This window comes from Oxyura jamaicensis, chromosome 1, assembly GCF_011077185.1.
Source record: "Oxyura jamaicensis isolate SHBP4307 breed ruddy duck chromosome 1, BPBGC_Ojam_1.0, whole genome shotgun sequence".
NCBI lineage: Eukaryota > Metazoa > Chordata > Aves > Anseriformes > Anatidae > Oxyura > Oxyura jamaicensis.
Genome location: NC_048893.1, coordinates 62,840,006 through 62,860,369, shown reverse-complemented (window position 1 = coordinate 62,860,369; position 20,364 = coordinate 62,840,006). Strand labels below are relative to the sequence as shown.

The following is a 20,364-nucleotide window of genomic DNA, read 5'->3' as shown; positions in this document are numbered from 1 at the left end:
GTAGCTGGGAGAACTCAATATAAGCAATATCATGTTTTTTTTATGAGCATTAATACTCTTGCCTGATTTTCTTTCTGCATCTCCAGGTACCGGTACCCACTGGAAGACCTTCCTTCTTTGCTGTATGGAGTGAAAGTTAGAGCACAGTCTTACGACACTTGGGTCAGTAGAGTTACAGAAGCTCTGTCTGCCAACCTCAACCACAAGAAAGGTCAGACTTCCATTGTTCATTGCAGGAGTTTCAGGACATCCCACTTTCTTTTCCCCTGTGTTCTCATTTTAATGAGAGAAAACACTGTGTATTGTTTAGTGGAAAAAAGAAATGAGCTAAACTGAGAATATAATACCACTCATCATTGTGTATTTCAAATTGAACTAGCCTGTTGGAACGTTGATTGAAGGCTTTGGAAGCAATCTAAAATGTCTTTTGTTTCTGCATACAAACTGTACGCTATTATTACAGATGTAATTGAGTTGAGAGTGATGTTGGAAGATGCTGAAGACAGAAAATACCCAGAAAACGATCTTTTCCGGAAGCTGAGAGATGCAGTGAAAGAAGCAGAGACCTGTGCTTCAGTAGCACAGCTGCTTCTGAGCAAAAAGCAAAAGCACAGGTAGGACAGGCTTTTTCTTTGAAGTTTCTGAAGTTGTTATTTGGTTGGACTTGGAAATGTCCAAGAGCCCTGTGTTTCTCACTGCCTACTAACTTCTTCTGGTGTTTGCCCATAGTGGTCATTGAGAGGTTGGGGAAACAGGTACAGTGACACAAAGGGCCAAAAAGCTCTTGGAGTGTGTCAAACATACTGTTTTCCACTGACCCATGTACTGAAATGTGAAATCCTTTGGAAAAATTGATCACTAATCAGGTATTTTTCTGAATGTGTGGGGACCTGTAGGGAAAGACAAAGGGAGGAAAGAAGTATGGAAAGTAAGTCTTGACATCAATGTTTCAATTTTTGGCAGTGTGACAAAGTAGGTAGCTTAAATGAAGAATGGGTTTATAAAACTGCTTTAGGAAAGAAAATCTGTTAAAACATTGGATTGCAAAGCCAAGTACATGAAAACTGGGAAATAATTGTGGTTGGTGAGGTAAGCTTCTGGTGTAGCATTTGTCAAATATTTATAACTTTGCCAGCTGTTCACAAGTAAATTGTAGAATGCTTTGCGCTGCTGGTAGAACTACTGGAAGATGAAGAGGACACATCTTGCCAGCATTGACTGGGAGAACGAGATCTCGGGGAGCAGAGAAATGCAGAGAGCAAAAACAGAGCCTGTAGTTTGAACCAGTTTTTAGTTGGCAAGGATCATGGGAGGCAGTGATGTGTGGCTGAAAAATAGCAGCTTGCCTTGGTGACTTCTGACGGCATAGTTCTTTGTATTGCCTGCCTTGCTGTGGCTTTCTGAGTGTTTCTTTGTTCCCTGGTGATACCTCGGTTGTATGATAAACTTTTCTTAACTTGGATTTCCTATGTTGAATGTAAGAATTGACTCTGTATTTTTGCATGCGTATTTTTTGATGTAAAACTTAAGGCTTATTTAAGGGAGGGAGGTGAAAAGTAAATACCTTGTTAATTATAATAGCCAACTTTGCTACGCAGGACCTAATGCATCATCACTGCATCAATTTGAAAACGGAAATCTTAGAGTTAGGCCACAAACCCAATTACATCAGATACTATACCTTGAAAACTCTTCTTTGGAATAGGGAAACATTTTTGCTGTATCTGAGCAGGGAAAATAAAGCCTATGTGTTTGTTTTTTATTGCTTGTAGGATCCCGCTAGCACAAAGGTATCGTCACTTAGAACTCTGGTCTGGGTGGAGGAAGCAGAGCTACAGCTGTTGGATTGCCCCATTCCTAGTAAACTTTAATTATTTTGGTAGTTCCCAGATGTTTCTAATCTGTTGCTGCTGCTTCCTCCTCCAGCTGTTGGAGTATGTCAGCCTTCTCTCCACAGACGTGCCTTCAGTTAGTGGGTGAATTTCCAGGGCTTTTGCAAGTAGATAGGTTAGAAAGAACCAACGATTTTCAGTGGTGTATCTGAACTAAAATGAATCCCAAGGGTCAAGAGAAGACTTTTATAGCCTAAGGGTGGTTGTATGCTAAATTGCAACATGATACAAAACTGAGGTTTGAGAATTTTTCCAAAGCAAAGATTTGAATCTTCCTTAAACGGTGTTAGGAAGTTTATATACAGAGGTTGCCTTCAGCTTGTTCTTTAACATTTATGTTTATATTTAATACACTGAGATGGGTCACATTTACACAGAGGATAAGGTTATAAATAAATTAAAAATGAATGTTGAAACTGAACTACTTGGCAGGGAATAATGTAGCCGTAAATTCATGATCCAGATGTAGCTAACGATGCAGTAGCCAATGGTATGTAAAACAGAAAAATAGGTGACACCAAACAGTGGAGATGGGTTCTATACCCACGTGCTTTTTCTTTCCCCCAGTGCTGTGGCAGTCCATGCCTGGACTAGGGACAGAGCAGTAGGGTGGTGTGGAAGGAGAGCAAGCCCTACTGCAGGGGTGCTTCTTGGAGCTCTTACGCTCCGTTCGCTTCACACAAGAGTTCTGGTGGCACAGCAAGTCCAGTGCAGCTCCCCCTCCTTCTCACTGTCTGTCAGAGCAAATCAAAGCCAGCAGTATTTTTTTTCTCTCTGAGACTTAGATAGCATAATTATATGTGATGATTCATCTAAATTTTATATTTAAGTCCACGGGTTGAAAGACTGAATGTTGTTTTTCTTTAATGTAATAAAATGTAGATTGCTTAGCAGGGAACAGCTCTTCAGTGTTTAAAATCTGTCCTGCTAGCGAGACTGTTGTGCCTGCCAGTGATAATTTATACCAAGTGTTTAATTTGTGCAGTGTCACAACTCCGCTGCATTCATCTGGTTTGTGATATTTGCTTCAAGTGATACTTGATGGAAGCGTCTTTGCAGGACATGTTCTACTCCATAGCAGTCTTTTCCTGTTGCAAGGCCAGTTTCATCAGTTCTCTGGCAACAAGTGAGACAGCTTTAGAAAATAAGACTTGTTTTCAGAGCTTGTTGTAGTTACATGTCCGAGACTTCTCATCCGTGCCTGTCATGGCAGTCAACTGCTTGAGCAAGTGCATACCCCACATGGATCTTGTAAATCCTGTCCCTAAAGCTGACTACAAGGGAGGATCATTGCTGAAATTAGTTCCTTGGAAATGTTTTGCTGCTATCAACTTAGAGATAGGGAATCAGTGTTACATCTTTTTCCCTTATTTTTTGTCCCATATGGTTTCCTACATACCATTGTCAGCATTTTTGCACGTTTCTTGCTCAAAATCTGAATTGATGAGAAAGGTTCTGCAGAAGTTGTGGCATCATCACCACTGATGATGTTTAACTCCATGCCCTTCTCATCCAAAAGTGTTTTTTAACAGTTCCCACAGATATGTTAACCAGAACCTCAAGCAGTATCCTTATGGGTAGATACATCCCTTGCTAGAGGTGCCCAGGACTTGAATTCTGAAGGTGTTCATTTCAAGTATCGAGTTTTCTGAGACTTCTTCCATTTCATTTTTTTTTTTTTTTTTTTTTGGAATAGGTTTCTATGCTTGAGTGGTGGGTTTCTTCAGGTTTTGCTTTTTACTATATTCACTCCGATGTGACATTGAGACCCTTAGGAAAATGCTTTCATCTGGAGGGGTTTGGGATGTGCCTTCCAGTGCCTTGAAGATTTGTAGATCGTGTGCAGTCTTGAGCAGTCTTGTTTTTCATTTCAGTTTTCATCAGTTCCTGCCTTTGTCCTTATTATTTGCATCTGATCAACCTTAGTAATTTTTGGAGGAGTTCCTCCTTTTCTTCCCCTTTCTTTCAATTTCCTCACATTTGAGGCATCTTGAATTACTTTGTATTTGAAGCACTTGGGACTTGGTATAGTTCATATAGCTACATAATAGTTTTGTGTAGTTCGTTGGGTGTTTTTTCCCTTACTTATTTCAACTTGTGTTATTTTGTGTCTAATCCATTGGCTTACAGGAGGAGACTCAGGAACTTTGCCAGCCCTTGTTATCATATGAGGCTGTGACCAGTATTTTACCAAAAACAGTTGGAGATTTTTGCTCTAATCAGAGTTAAGTAGTTCTGAGGAAAACAAACAAAACAAAAGCAATAAATAAATAAATAAACAAACCCAACTACCCAAATTCTATTCGTGCTGCTTTTTGAGGCTATGTTCTTTTACTTATGTGGAACAAACCCTATTTGAAAGTCATCTAGACGCTCCTACTTCAAAGACTAGGGTAAATTCTCTTGAAGATGCTTAGAGGAATTACATTAAATCTAGTTTTTAAGATTTTGGAATTCCTGTGGAAGCTTTTTTTGAGTTTTAAAGTGATGAATTTTTTTGTAATTTCTCAGTAATCTTGATAGGTTTCTGTCAGTGGGAGTAAATCCAGGGTTCATCATCCTGTCTCTCATATAACATTGTTTAATTTTGTCCATTCACACAGCAGACAGAGCCAGGACAGTGGAAGGACACGGACCAAGCTGACGATGGAGGAGCTGAAGGCATTTGTACAGCAATTGTTTAGCTTACCCTGTGTTATCAGCCAGGCCCGACAAGTAAAGGTAAGTTTCCATCTCTTCCTTGGATATACTGTAAGTGTCATGTGCCTTTTGCTTTGTTCTTTTTTTTTTTTTTTTATTAACAGATAATATTGCCTGATGTAAAGGACAAAAGCCTTTTTTCTTTAAGGATTAGTCCTGCACTGGCAGAGATGGATTGAATGGGGTGTTTCATAGCAAGTAGCTGCTTTGTAGTGATATCTGTAAAAAAGTAAAATACTCTGGATACATTTAGCCTGCCTTATTGGGCAGGTTGTCGTTGAGGTTGTGCTGATGACATGTTGCCATCTGTCTGTGATGGAATGGCAATGGGTATTTCCTGCTCATCTGCAAGCATGTCTGTAAGTGGGCACCAATGGTGTTTGTACTACGCTAGCAAGCTCGTGTAGTCCTAACAGCTTAATATGTAGGGTTCAGCTTGGTTGCCTAAGCCTGGATATGTAGTGCCCTGTGAGTGGCTCTAAGCTATTTGTCTGGCCTCTATTGCCATTCTGGAAGAATACCATAGACCTTGTGTGGCAGTCTCAGACAGGGGTATCGCATGGTGGCCAGCACTTAGGCAACTGAAACAAAGCATTTTATGTGAACATACACTTTCAAGGTGCCTGTTGCTCCTTGACACAGTCAGATGTGATGGTCTTATAGCTAAACCAAGATTAAAAGATTCCTTCTACCTGTCACTGTCCAAGCAGCCCAATTTTATCTCAGTCAGCCAGTTACTCTTATTCCAGCATCTTTAATGTTGTCTATAGTAGTGTAGTTTCCTATTAAATCATACCCTTCATATGTTCTGAAGGTTATCCTGGTGTGCTCCTTTATGGGAGCAGGGAGGCAGTAGTACATTGGCAATTCTTCACATCAAATCCTTCTCAGCCTTTGCTTTTCAGGTTATAGCCCACTTAATCTGTATGCATGGCCTGCATTTCTTGTCCTTCGTATATATCTGTGCACCTGTCTTTGAGTGAATCTAGACTAATAAGTGATCCAGATCATACTGATACCCCTGGCTGCCATTATCATTTATCACTCTGGCAGTTTTTATCACAGCAAGTGTTTTCAGCAGTAATCTTAATTTGTTTCTGTATCACTGATGAAATGTTAAATACTGTTTGGCCTACTAACCAGCCTCTAGAAAAAACCCTTCAAGAATCATCTTTAAATAGTTTTTTCATCCTGATAAACAGTTCTTGATATATGTCAACCATTTATTAACTCACATGATCTCTGATGATGCAGTTTTAAGAAGAATGTTTTTTAGTGCTAAATTGAGGCCCTAAAATTCTAAATATTACCATTTGTGCAGCTGCTTCTACATAACCAGGTATCTAGTTTAGAACATAATCAAGTTAGTCTTGTTTGAAAAGATTTGTTTTTCTGTAAAAGTGTTTACTAGCGTTGGTTAAGACCTTCTTCATCCATGATTCTTTGATATTGATATAATGGAGAGACTTAATATTGGGCTTGTTTCTTGTCTTGATGATATTGGTGGTGGTGTTGCTGAAAACAGGTACCGCCAGCAGGTTCTGTAGGACTGCAGGATTCTGATTATTCAGGCCTGTTGACTCTAATCTTTATCCTTCAAAGACGTTTCTGAATGTGTTTCCCAGCAGTTAATTGAGTGGAAGGTATATGATAGGAAGATATTAGCGCATTTCTTACAAAATACAAAACAAAATACAAAAAATGTATTCTGTGCTTCAGGAAATTTTGTCATCTACTGATGGATCTATAAGATTGTTAAGAGCTATTTGATTATAATGTATTTAAAACCTGCTTCTAATTAAGGCATAATCCATAGATGACAGAGCTGAGGACATCTTTTTATTCTTTGCCAGTTCTCTGATTGTCACTTATTATATAGCAGTTTTGTGCTGTTGCATCCTTTTTCTGGGTGGCTTTTTAAGGCTTTTTATCCATTTTGTAAACTCTTTAACAGTTTTAATTTATATTTTTGTCTAAATATTTTCTCCCAGCTGGTCTCTCTGTTTTTTTTTTGAGCATTAGGGAACTAGTTTTGTTGAAGTACTTTGAGCATGTGCATGTCCTTGAAGCTTCAACAGTCACTAGCTAGTAAAATAGATAAATATTATAATTTTGCTGGTTAAAAATCATAGTCTTAGTTTTTGAATGAAGTCAGATAATGATCATTTATGCCTAAGCACTCGCTAACTCTGAGCATGGCATTTGAATGCAATTATCCATCATAATGAATTGCGAAATAATTATCATGTTGGATGATGAGTATTTTCTAACACAAAAGCCATTATAATTATTAGACTGTAATAATTTACTGTTGTCACTATGGAACATTCAGCATATGTTCCCTACATCAAAATCCTTATAATGTGGGTCGTGTTCTTTTTTTCTAAATGTCTTCTGGTTTCCAGACAGTCGTGAAAAGCAGCATCAGACAAAAAGGGCAATAAGCTAAGGGATAGGAAATGCAGGTTTTGCTCTTCATTCTGCTACTGAATTGCCATCAGTAATATCTTTCTGTAAGCGTCTCAGGAGTGAATCGATTGAGTGTACTGGTTGAATGTCCTTGAATAAATCTCCCACAGAGATACTTTCCTGTCAGTTTGCTTTCTTTGATTTTTTCATTGAAGTTCCAAAACATGAGGATGTGGACAACTGCAGCAGTGCAGTTGGATTTCTGTGAAGTTCTTCTTTCATTAGAGGGTGTTTGCATTTTTGTATCTTTCCTTTATAAGCTAAAACCCTGATGTGTTTAAGTGGTGGGCATACTTTTAAAACTCGACCGTTGTTCTTTTAATGGTATTTTGTTTTTTATGTCCTTGTACGACTCTGGTTTGTTCTTTTTCCTCAGCTTGTTTTGTTCTGTTGTGTGTTACCATCATTAGTTTAATGCCTCCAACACTAAATTGAAAGGATGAGACGTTTGCAGAAGTCCCTCCTCAACCCATTATTTTAAAATGAACATTGACTGGGCAGTCCATAATCTGTTTTGTTGGGGTCCGTAGTTAGTTGCAGCCGTACTATTTTAGGTGCAGAGTTTGATGTAACTAATATGCATAGTGTATGAAATGTTAGGCCAAATGTGTTTAGCTGGTCCCTGACTTATGTCAGACTTAATGGCAGTTGACACTGTTTGTAGAAGCTTTGACTGATTATATAATGATCCCATACAAATTCACAGCTGACTGATCCTGCAGTCAACTTTCTGTTCTGATTGTGTTTTTTTTTCCCTAATCGCTCTTTACTGTATGTTATTCCAGAATCTGCTTGATGATGTGGAAGAATTTCATGAGCGTGCCCAAGAAGCTATGATGGATGAGATCCCAGACTCTTCCAAGCTGCAAGAGTTGATAGACATGGGCTCTGGCCTTTATGTAGAACTTCCTGAACTGCCAAGACTGAAGCAGGAACTGCAGCAGGCACGGTGGCTGGATGAGGTGAGGTCCACCCTCTTGGATCCCCAGAGGGTCACCCTAGATGTGATGAAGAAGCTGATTGACTCGGGTGTGGGCTTGGCACCACACCATGCTGTAGAGAAAGCCATGGCTGAGCTGCAGGAGCTGCTTACAGTCTCAGAGAGGTGGGAGGAGAAGGCCAAGGTCTGCCTGCAGGCCAGGTGAGTGTTCCTTTGCAAACTGTTCTTACAGTTCACACACTTGAGGGATTCTCAGCCTCTTTTGAGGAGTGTGGTCAAAAGTAGGGGCTTTGAAGCTGCAGTATTTTACTTTGATGGCTCAAAAGTTAGATTTCAGGTTGTTAATGAGTTGCAGAAGAGTTGACTCCCTGTTGTATTGTACAGTGGCCGGAGGGTGTGAGTGTTGCTGCTGTTTTTGCTGTTTACACCTCTGCCCCCAAATGAAAAAAAAACAAACATCTACCGCAGAGTATGCTACACGACAGTTTCCTCAATGTTAAGGAGTTCTGATGCTGTTCCCTTTCGAACTTGATTGTGCAAAGTCCATCAGCTTTCTGACCTCTGCTGTTACTTGGCAGCCAGTAGCACCCTCCCAGAATAGAGCCATGGTATCCTACACTGCAGTGTAGTGATGAAATTGCATCGCCAGCCTGTCAAATTTATGGCTTTAGTTGACTGGCATTTTGAGAGAAGGCTGGAATCGGGTTTTTCTTACTCTAGACCACGCCAAAGTATGATGGCTCTGGAGGGGATCGTGAATGAAGCAAAGAACATCCCTGCTTACCTGCCCAATGTGCTGGCACTGAAAGAAGCCCTGCAGCGGGCTAGAGACTGGACAGCCAAAGTGGAGGCCATTCAGGTAGGGGTTACAGCAGGGACTGGAATCTTCTGCTTGCATCCTTTTATTTAGACATGCTCTTTATTCCTAGCCCCTTTACCCACAAACGTGACCTGAAGGGAAACCTTGCCATAGCTGTTAAATGTGCTTACCATAGATGGTGTGCTTGAATTTCTTTTCTTCTTCTTGTGCTGCTGTTTCCCCGTTGGCTATCCAATTTCTATTTCCTTTTCTTTGGTGTGTTTCGTGGGGGATGTAAAAGCTGACAATTTTGTTATGATACAAATGTAACTCTAGAGGGGTCTTATTTATTATTGAAACTGTTCTACTCACTGTCGCTGGAAATACTTAGCTGCAGTGGAAGATATTCTGCTCAAAGGTTTTCAGTTTTGGAGTTCACTATGGAAATGGTTTTATTTATTTTTCTCCCCAAAATGTGTTTAATGAAATTTTCTGGTGTTAGATTTAATGGCACTGATGGCTGCAATTTTCTGTCTTAAAAGAGATGAAGTTATATCATCATTAGTTCAGTAGAACACTTCACTTCCGTTGTCCTACCCAGATAACTTGGTCCAAAAGAGACATGGTTTCTGTGATATTCCTATATATTCATCTCTGGGCTGCAACTGTTATTCTTGTACCAGGTATTTGCTGGAAGCTGAAGCAAGAATCCCAAATGACTTCATGTCAGCCCCTCAGATATTTAATTTATCTTGCTGTGGAGCAGATAGGATTTAAGACTGCCATCTAGAAATGAAATGTCTTACTCCCTAAGCCAGCCGGCCACGTCAGAATGGATGTTAAAATAGAAACTGTGTGAGATGGAGTTTTTATAGTAACAGTAAGAATGAAGCCCCACTCTCCTTTCCATTCTGTTCTTATTTTCGTCAGTGACTAAAATAGTGTATGGCTTGAAATTAAACCGGCCACTGATACAAGGGTAGAATCTTTGGCTTAGAGAATTTTATTTTACCCCAGAATGGGAGCAACTATGCCTACCTGGAGCAACTCGAGAACTTGTCTGCCAAAGGCCGCCCGATACCAGTACGTCTGGATGCCTTGCCACAGCTGGAGTCACAGGTAGCTGCTGCACGGGCTTGGAGGGAGCGCACGGGAAGGACCTTCCTGAAGAAGAACTCAAGCTACAGTCTGTTACAGGTAAGCAACAGACAGTTCAGTGTCGGACCTCAGAAATGGATCTTGATGGTCCTCTGCAGTCTGAAGGGTTCGATTACAATAGATTCCATCTCCTTTTGCTAATAGAGTATAATAATAAGCTTCAGCTGTACTCAGGTGGGAATGGAAAAAGCAAGAAGTCTGTGTTTGGTTGGTCTTGTCTTATGTGTAGGCAACCTCAAGTGTTCCTTTTGAAGGAGCGCATTAAAACTCTGTTTCTTGGGACTAACTGACGGCGTAAGTTTTCTTGGTGGTTACAGGTTCTGAGCCCTCGGACTGATATTGGTGTTTATGGGAGCAGTAAGAATAGGCGGAAGAGGGCGAAGGAGCTGATGGAGAAGGAAAAGGAGAAAGATCTTGACCTGGAATCCCTAAGTGAACTGGAGGATGGGCTGGAGGAGGCCAGGGACACTGCAGCTGTGGTAAGGAGCAATGAAAGGTAGTGTCTCCTGATACCTGGGTTTAACTTGTCTCTAATTGGTGTAGAAATCTTATGGAAAAACTGATAAATGAACCTTGCCGAAACAAACATCTCATAGTATGTATGGCACAATAATTTGTTCATTACAATAAAGTTCAGCTTTAATTCCAGCGAAAGTAGAGGGAAGCACAGTTCAGGGCATAAGTGCAGGTGTGTAATATGAATCTGGCTACGTTGATGACTTACATGCTCTTGGTTTAAAATGTGTGGCTGTCCATCTAATATGGACTAATATTAATAATATTAGTAATAATACTAATAATATTATTTTTACAGGATTTCAGTGCATGTGGAATGAGCTGTAACTACCTTAAGCAATATCAACACATATTTGGTTCGTTTTATGCCTTATGCCAAATCAAAGTAAATCCCATTTCAGGTTGTTTTGGCAGTCGTCTCTTTGATTATTAAGATTGATGTTAGTGGTTTATTGACATGAGTTAAAAAATTAAAAGTCAATTCTAAATCTGCTGACCATAGACAGTACCTGCCTTACTGTAGAAAGTCTTTTTACTTCAACATTGTCCTTCCCTATTCACGTGTAAAAAATTTCAGGCAGTTTGTAAGCACTTGGTTCTAGAAACTGTGTGGGGAAGAATGTTACATTTGATTCTTCCTTGTTGGGTGGATATTGATGCAACTTATCACAAGATTGTACTGTCATCTGTCTGCCATTCCTCCATGAACAAAGAAAACGCATGCAAGCTCATTAATGTGGCTTATACACAGTCAATTTTACCTTAGTATTCTTCATTATAGTTACTTACATGAAGATGCTGAGGAAATGCAAGTTACTTCATGAAGATCTGTGGTCACAAAGAAGCTCCTACTGCTGCCAGCATTAAAACTGTTCTCACCTGCATAGTCTTCACAGGCAAATAAATGGAACAGATTTCTTGTAGTCAAAATCTGTTCTTCTGGTGTTCTTATGACAGATTTAATTATGAAACTTCAGCAACTTTCTAGATACAGAGAATGTTATCTAATGTTTTTGTAGTATCTGCCTATCAGAAGGATTTAGGGGAGTAGTGGGTATTTGAGGAGGTATTTTAACAAGAGTTTTATCTAGATCACAAAATTCCAAAATTTGGGGCTAGTTTAACTAAGATCTCTTGGTATGGCTTTTTTCTTTCTTCTGTGTTGCTAATAAAATGTGATCTCCTAGCTGTGAAGGTCATGAACTGTTTTTGTCTTCGGACAGGTGGCTGTATTCAAGGAGAGGGAACAGAAAGAGATTGAAGCCATGCATGCTCTCAGGGCAGCTAACCTGGCCAAGATGACTATGGTGGATCGTATCGAAGAAGTCAAATTCTGTATCTGTCGCAAAACAGCAAGTGGATTCATGCTGCAGTGTGAGCTGTGCAAAGACTGGTTTCATAGTGGCTGTGTGCCCCTTCCCAAAACAAGTTCTCAGAAGAAGGGCTCTAGTTGGCAGGCCAAAGAAGTGAAGTTTTTGTGTCCACTTTGTATGCGTTCTCGAAGGCCGCGACTTGAGACAATACTGTCTCTGCTGGTGTCCCTGCAGAAGCTACCTGTACGGCTGCCAGAAGGGGAGGCATTGCAGTGCTTGACAGAACGTGCCATGAGTTGGCAGGACCGAGCACGACAGGCTTTGGCCACTGATGAGTTGTCATCTGCTTTGGCTAAGCTTTCTGTGCTCAGCCAGCGAATGGTGGAGCAGGCAGCACGGGAGAAAACAGAGAAAATAATCAGTGCAGAGCTACAGAAAGCAGCAGCCAACCCAGACCTGCAGGTAGGGATGTGAATATCTTGCTCTTTACCATGCTAGTCCCTCTTCAGTGTGTTAAAATCCTTTATCCTTCTTAGAAAAGCTTGGAGGAGAGAGCAGTTAGTCTGAGAATTAGACGTATTCTAGTTCAGTACTTGGGTTCTGGTTAGCTTGTTAGCTGTCTGTTACAGGCTTTGCCACCAGCAGGTCTATTACTTTGAACTCATTGTCACAGGCAACTATTGAAGGTGTTTGCAAGGAACAGTGGTTCAAATGTAACACCAAGCTTGTGGCCTGAAGATCGGTAAAGTAGTAGCTACTTCTGTGTCTAAAATTCCATTTTCTTCTGACAGAATCAAAGGTGTCCATATTTATAATTTCTAATGGATTCCATTCTTGGGATTTCGATACCTTGTTTGGAAATTTCAGTGAGTTCTATAGGGAATCACTGGCTCATTTTACAGTTGGCTTATTCATCTTTGAGACCAGTAATCAGTTGTACAAAATAAATTTGTACAACTACAGGGTGATATAATTTGGTAGCACTGAACAACAGTAGCTAGATCCTTCTCTTCACTATTACTCTAAAACATGGAAATAAAGCCTGAAAGTATCTGTTTCCTTGGATATTTCCCAATCTTTCTCCACATCTTGCTGTGAGTAGGCTTTTCTTTCACTGTTCAGGCTTGTCCTCAGGCCAAAAGAACCATTGTTTTCTTAGTGACTATGATTTCAACTTCTTTTTTTTTTTACAGATTTTTCTGGAAGCTTTATTGTTTCATTCTCATATTCCATTTTTCACTTAGGGACACTTAACTAGTTTCCAGCAGTCAGCCTTTAACAGAGTGATAGGGAGTGTGTCCTCATCCCCACGGCAGACTTTGGATTATGACGATGAAGAGACAGACTCTGATGAAGACATCAGGGAGACATATGGCTATGACATAAAGGTAAGTAATCCAGTGTGGCTTGTCTGCACGGAGTTAGCTCAGAACACCTGTTTTCTATTAATTCAATTTATACCAGAATATCTTAAGCTATTCTTAAGTACATTCTGCCCTGGCTTCTGTTGCAGAAGAGGTACTTCTTGGTTTTATCTGGATGTCTTATTCTGGCATATTGGGAAAGTTTTGTAGTGCTTTCTTTCAGAATTCCCAAATGTCTTGTGATTGAGTTTCAAAAGGTTCTTTTTAGTGCTAAGAAGTAAAACTATGCTTTTCAAGGGATTTGCTTTTATAATACCATTGAGGTTGAACATTGTCTTTATGCCTTTTCCAGAGATATTATGAATCATAAATATGAATAAGTGTCTATAGGGAGAGCTTCATCAGTTTTCACTATCGCAAAAAAAATATTCTTTGAAAACTTCATGCTGTGTGAGAAGTTTCCTGATGTCAGAACTTCTTTTCACATTTTCATACCTTTCTTTTCATTCAACTCACATAGAGAAGGAGGTATACCTGTTCAATTTCATATGCGTGGAAATATTTAGGACTTGATCTCTGGATCATATTGTAAAACTAGTTTAGTTCAGAAATTATAGCTGTAGTTAGATTTTAAGAATATTTTAGCTAGAGAAGAACAGTCGTAAGAAAAGGCAGTTGTGAAGATGGCCAAGTGTTTTCAGTGTGATGTATTTCATTTCAGAACTTCTGAAATGTCCTTTTGTTATGTGTAGAGACAAAAGCAACGCCACTGGTTCTTTCTGTGCAGTGATTTCTTTTTAGTGATAGTGTCATTTCTAATTTAAAAGATTCTAGCTTAATAGTCAGTGTGGTCATAGAAATTCTTCTAATGCAGATTTTTCAGCTTTCTAGAGTGACAGCAAATTTTTCAGCTATGATCTGCCTCTGTGTCCTGTTTTTAGTATTTTGTCTCTAAGTAGCTTTATGCAATTACATGCATTTGTCTTGTTCGCATTTCACAATGGGCAGCAAGCGTGCACTGTAACTGGGTGCTACAACTTTTAATTAGATTAGTTTTTTTATAATAAAACTGCTAACGGTTCCATGCATTGGAAGTTATAATAAGGTATTTCTGAAAGATATGGCACATTCTGAGGCTGTGATAAAGCGTATGTCAAGAAAGATGGCATATCCTTGTTAGGATCTGAAGGTTTTGCAGGAGTGTAATTTAATTTCTGTTCAATGTATTCTGTTATGACTTCAAAATCCATTACTTATCCTTTGGGTTTGGATGTCCATCACTATGTGTAATTGTAAAAACCTGAAGTAAAAGTATAGCAAGACAAAGCAGAAAGGGACCGGAAATGTCTTTTGTTAGGTCAAGTAATGTGATTGGAAGAGATAATAACCACAGGCAACCGCATCCTTCAGTTCTAAACTAGAAACAGCAGAGTACAAAGGAAATAGCAAAATTGCACAAAATTTAATTGTCTTTATACAATTGAATTTCAATTATTGTATTTTCTGGTCTATGGTCTCTAAATGTTTTCCACTGGAGTGATGTGTTTAAAAAATAACGTTTATAGATGATGATGCATTGTTTGTGAATGTGTGGAGCCCATAGAAGTAATCCTTGGTTTCCTAGAGGTCCATATAATATAGTTCTACACCTCTGTCTCTGACATCTCAGGTACAACCGTGGTTACAAAAACAAACATGAAATGGCCTGTTTGGTTATATCATGCTTCTTCTAATTAAAACATGATTCTAGCCAACGAGTACTTTGTTATGAGTGCAATAGCTAGACTTGTTTTAAGATTTATTCCAAATGGGCTGATGCAGTGGTCAAATTGACTGTAACTTTCCCTCACCTTTAATTGCCTTCATTTTTGTGTTGCCTATAGCCACCAAATATTTATTTATTTATTTATTTCTCTGTTGACTCTGCACTTTCTTTAACCTGGGGTAATATAACCAGAAGAAGATCCAGGAGGGGGCATGACCTTTTCTATGTAGGGAGAAGTATTTTTTATTAATTCTGAACATATGTAGTCTACTTTTTCATCTGGACAATATAAATCTGAATTTCCCACTTCTAGTTCTGAAATCAGTAGTGTGTACTCCACTTCCTTCTAAACATGTAACTGAAACCCAGAGAGAGGTTACCATTCTTAAACTCCCTTTTTATGTCATGAAATGACAGGGTCAGTGGGGTGCAATTTCCCAAGCTGTCCATTTTGGACCCACATAGCTAATCTTCATGTAGATAGTGTCAATAACTCCTCTACAGCCTTTTGATTCTTTTAAGTCAGTTCCTTGTTTTTTGTTGTTTTCTGAAAGATTGGAGTAGTACACGGCATGCTGAGTATGTTTAACCTGTTGGCCAGTTTTATTACAAATGTAGTAGGGTAGGTAAGTTCTGGAAAGTGCTGTGAAAATAGATAGCTCGTTGAGGAGATTATCCTTCTTAATCTCACCTGAATTAGGGGTGAGGATGAATTGAATACTAGTAGACATCAGGGTATCTACTCAAATAGACTTTTCTTCTCTGAATTCTCTTTCTACTATCATACAAAGCCAAAACAAAGCTTTTTCCATTTTTAAGATTTCCCTAATGTTTCTTCTGTTCATGGATCCACCCGCTGCATGTAAGGCATAAGTTACATTTGTCTGTGTAATGCATTTAAGAAGTCAAGCAGCCATCCTGTACAACACATTGAGCACAAGTCAATGCCATCATTATTCTGTTCCTGAAATTGTTCACAACAATATTAAGTATTGCAGCCCTCTTCCTTTTGGCGTTTGTATCTTAAAATCAAAATTGCCTAAAATCCCGATCCAAGGGCAACATTTTATTTTATTGCTATTTAGTGGCCATGTGTCTGTTGATACTTAGTTCCTGTGCTGGACCACACTCTGTTTTTAATTCACCTGTAAGATGTTCAATCATTTCTTTCTACAGCAGCCATTATTTACTCTGCATAACTGTGCCAATCTTTATGGTCTTGCAGTCAAATTCTTCAAACAAAATTATCTAGGCTAAATGTAAGATTGTCATGCTGACTTCTGAAGACCTTACATGAGAGACTGCTTAACGAAGAAACTTGACCAGTGTTTCTCACGCACTGGCTATAAATCTGAATTCACCTGTCTCCACAGTTGCTACATTCTTCCACTGTTCAAGTAGGGGTGTAACTTTTACCTTTTTCTGATGGTCTTGGTGTCTGTGGTGGAGGTGCTTCCAAAAAGCATTTTGGGAACAGAAGGACTTTTTGGTTGTAGCAGAATTTGCTTGAAAATAAGTATTTGCTAGATCCAGATATGTCATGTTTTCTGTGGGTCTTTTTCAGGACAATGCCAGTGTAAAATCTTCTAGCAGCTTGGAGCCCAATTTGTTTTGTGATGAGGAAATCCCTATTAAATCAGAGGAAGTGGTGACACACATGTGGACTGCACCCTCGTTCTGTGCCGAACATGCATATTCATCTGCCTCTAAAAGCTGCTCTCAAGGTATTTGCTTTTCTATGCATTGATATAAAATTGTACAGACAGCTGGGATGAGCAGTTGGTAAAGAGGGGAACTGCTCTGTTACCTGTGCAAATTGAAGAGGATACGCTGTCTGTAAGAACAATACAGTAGAGTAATATCGCAGTTCTGTTTCCTGATGTCTGATACATAAAGCTATGTCAACATTTTTTTTTTCATCTGGATTTGTCTCCCTCCTTAATTACTTGTATGAAACGTGTTGTTTCTTTTTTGTTTTCATCTCTTCTTTTTATCCTCATGCAACTTGCTTCCTATCTGAAAGGTTCTAGCACTCCAAGAAAGCAGCCTCGGAAGAGTCCACTGGTACCCCGCAGTCTGGAGCCCCCTGTGTTGGAGCTGTCACCTGGAGCAAAGGCTCAGCTGGAAGATCTAATGATGATAGGAGATCTACTAGAGGTATCACTGGATGAGACTCAGCACATCTGGCGGATTTTACAGGCTACTCATCCACCCTCTGAGGACAGGTTCCTTCATGTCATGGAGGTACGAACTTGAAGAAATATCTTGGCATAGGGAAAAAAAAAAAAAAAAACAACTTTTGGATGTAATCTTGGATACTTGAGTGCTTAGCTACTTGACATGTTTGGGTTATAGCCAGGGAATAGGAGATTCCAGAAAATAACAGAATAACAGACCTAGAAATGGAGTCCTTGATCACTTGTGCTGTGTAGCACTGTCCTCCACAGTTAACAATATTTAGAAGACTTTTTTTTCAGAGACGCAATTCCAAATGCAAACTTTATTCTAGAAAGGCTATTGAAATTCTGCTGTTGATTATGCTTGGAATCAGAACTGATCTGCCAAAGAGATGCAAGAAATACTTGCAAGATAGACAGCTTATACTTATTTGTGTGTTGCCCAGCTTTTGTTGTTACTGAGCAAAGAACGTTGTTTTTAATAAAACATGGTTTGGTAATATAAGTAAAAAGATTTTGGTTCTCCCCAGAATAGCACATACACTGCATTTTTTTCTTAATATTCTGTGAAGATGTGCTGACCTCTTTGCTCTGCTGACAGTGAATGAGGCAGGTATATGTGCTGATTCTAAGGTCTAGTCCAAATTACTTATGCCTCATTCCTGCAGTGGCTAAATGCTTTGTGGAAATGAGGGATGTGTGTTAGATGAGAAAGTAAAATCTTGTGTTGAAGCTATATTGGAATCAATCCTTCATCTGTCAGCTGAAGATAGGGGTCAGTTTGACCGTGTGTAGTTATGGAGTGTGTGATTGCTTTTTGAGTTACTAAACAGCGCAGGAAATACGCTGCTTGACCTTCTGGTAGTTTACGGTAACATCGGATGGAAGGTTACATTCTGTGAACAGTGAGGTTACGCTGGCATTCTGATCAGTTGTCTCGTTTTTTCTGTGCCATCCAACACAAAGGGTAAGTTGAGATGTTGCCAAGCTGCCACAAGACAGGCCAGTAGTACAAAGCAGAGCCTGCCTCCAATGAAGTACTGCATTGCCCTGCTTTGACCTAAGTACTTCACTTCATAAGCTTAATGCTCTTTTAATGTAATGGTTTGGGCATGGGATGTTTTTTGAAGAACAATTTGAATGCCAGCAAGTAGCACTTTATGAATAGCATGCCGCAGTGTTGTATTAATAGTAAGAACAGCTTTATGGCAGGGGATAGGGTTCAACATTTTCTGGTTAACCCCTGTGAATACTTGTTTGGCCAGAACAACTCACACTGAGCTGAATACCTTTAACATCTATCCATATGCAAGATAGGTAGAGTTCTGTAAAATAACCTTCAGAGGATTTGGTTGAGGGTGGTATATTTTAGGTAATGTTACAGTAAACAGATTCTGTCTTTACTGGTTTATAGTGTGTCCTTAATCTATGAATATTATTACCGTTAGCGTATATAGCTGGATTAACTGAAATCAAGTGAGGCTGGCTTGTACCAAGGAGCTATATGTGCAAATCTTGCTGATATAAATAGGACTTGTCACTGTGGATGCGGTGACAGTTTGCCAATTTTAAACGCTATTTCTGATCAGAATCTGCTACTTAGGAGCTGTTAATGGCACCAGGATTTTTATAGTGTGTGTCAGTTTGGGAGCTATTCAAATAATGGATCTGTTACATTCTTCTCTTGCTTGAGTTGGTAATACATTTTAAGAATTCAGCAGTGGTTCCTTCTTAATCTCCAGAATAGCAATTGCTTTTTTTCTCAAAAATAATAAACAAGACAGACCTAGGATGAAAAATAAGCAAGAACATCTAACAAATGGTTAATCTTCTTAACTTTTATTGAAAAGCAATATGAGAAGGGAGCTGTGGTTACTGCCTATTTTGTCTCCTTACTCTTGCTGATATTTTACTTTTTCCACTGGAGATTTTAAATTCATTACACTTTGACCACTGAGGGTTTTCTAGTACAGTGAAAATAAAGTTAAGCCTTTTTTGTTTAGAATTTGTAGTATGTCATTGAGTAAGTTTCTTCCACCATATCAAAATAACGGTGGAGTAAGCACATCTCGAACAAAGTTTATGGAAATTTGTGTTTGGAAAAAAAGTAAATCTCTTCTCACCCTTTCTCTGAAGGATGACAGCATGGATGAGAAACCGCTGAAGATGAGAGGGAGAGACTCTTCAGAGAGGAAGCGGAAACGAAAGCTGGAGAGAGCAGAACAGTTTTTTGGAGATATGAAGCAAAAATCTAAAGAGCTGAAAAAACTAGAAAAACCCAAGAAAAAGAAGCTAAAACTGACCATGGATAAGACAAAGGAGCTGAACAAGCTGGCAAAAAAACTGGCTAAGGAAGAAGAGCGAAAGAAGAAACGAGAGAAGGCAGTTGTGGCAAAGGTGGAACTAACAAAGGAGAGCACAGAGAAGAAAAGAGAGAAGAAGGTTCTAGATATTCCTTCTAAGTATGACTGGTCAGGAGCTGAGGAGTCGGATGATGAGAATGCTGTATGTGCTGCACAAAACTGCCAGAGGCCCTGCAAGGACAAAGTGAGTTTTTTGCTTAGTTCTGTCCCAGGCAATTTCATGCAAAGACAAAAACCTCAGTGCATTTTAATAATTAGGCCGAAGAGCATGAGCAACAAAAACAGCGTTATCTGAAATGAGAGAGTACTGAGTAGTATTTGGGTAGGTGCATAATTGTAAATAAAACTTTGCAAACCTATCTCATTCTCTTCAGCTACTTTAAAACATGATGATGAAAAGTTAGAACCTGGGAAGAAGCACTCTGTCTTGGTTTGGAAGTTTAACCTCTGCAAACTGGACTCTGTAGTTATTTGCTGGTAATGTGGAACATGCGATGTCAGATTCAAAGAAATAATTCTGTGCCTCAGCAAGAAATGAGTGGAAATGAAGTACACTTTCTGTATTTCTTGCATGCTGTCTGTGAACAGTAGTGCTGCAGGCTGAGGGATATACAAACTGCTGTGCTTCAGCTTTCTTGGGAGACCTGATGGGCCTAAAAAAACACACCTTGATCTGCCCCTCTGTGGCAGTGACTGTCCTGATTGTCAGCTTTTAACATGCACTAATTGATGATCAAACCTCACAAAATGTTTTTCAGAATGTGTTTTCATGCTTTAAAAAAGCAGTCAAAAACCCTACTCCCAATACTTGTGGGATTCACCCTAAACAGCACTGGCTTGCACAGGAGAGTAGGATCAAATATAAATTATCAGAACCTTTGTATTTTTTGGAGAGTTGAAATGTGGAA

The 20,364-nt window shown here is 39.3% G+C and overlaps 1 protein-coding gene across 3 annotated transcripts in view; it reads left to right on the top strand.

The window, feature by feature from the left end:
- The window catches only part of KDM5A (lysine demethylase 5A), a 51,790-nt gene that overhangs the window by 24,015 nt on the left and 7,411 nt on the right, over positions 1-20,364 (top strand). For 2 of the 3 annotated variants that reach the window (XM_035345367.1, XM_035345358.1), the window contains 12 exons: positions 87-211; positions 464-614; positions 4,496-4,613; positions 7,847-8,202; positions 8,722-8,860; positions 9,818-9,997; positions 10,276-10,437; positions 11,698-12,249; positions 13,032-13,175; positions 16,481-16,640; positions 16,940-17,160; positions 19,230-19,640. In XM_035345367.1, the coding sequence (XP_035201258.1) occupies positions 87-211; positions 464-614; positions 4,496-4,613; positions 7,847-8,202; positions 8,722-8,860; positions 9,818-9,997; positions 10,276-10,437; positions 11,698-12,249; positions 13,032-13,175; positions 16,481-16,640; positions 16,940-17,160; positions 19,230-19,640 (2,719 nt within the window). The remainder of the gene's footprint in view (positions 1-86; positions 212-463; positions 615-4,495; positions 4,614-7,846; positions 8,203-8,721; positions 8,861-9,817; positions 9,998-10,275; positions 10,438-11,697; positions 12,250-13,031; positions 13,176-16,480; positions 16,641-16,939; positions 17,161-19,229; positions 19,641-20,364) is intronic. The other variant, XM_035345372.1, reaches the window with a different exon arrangement.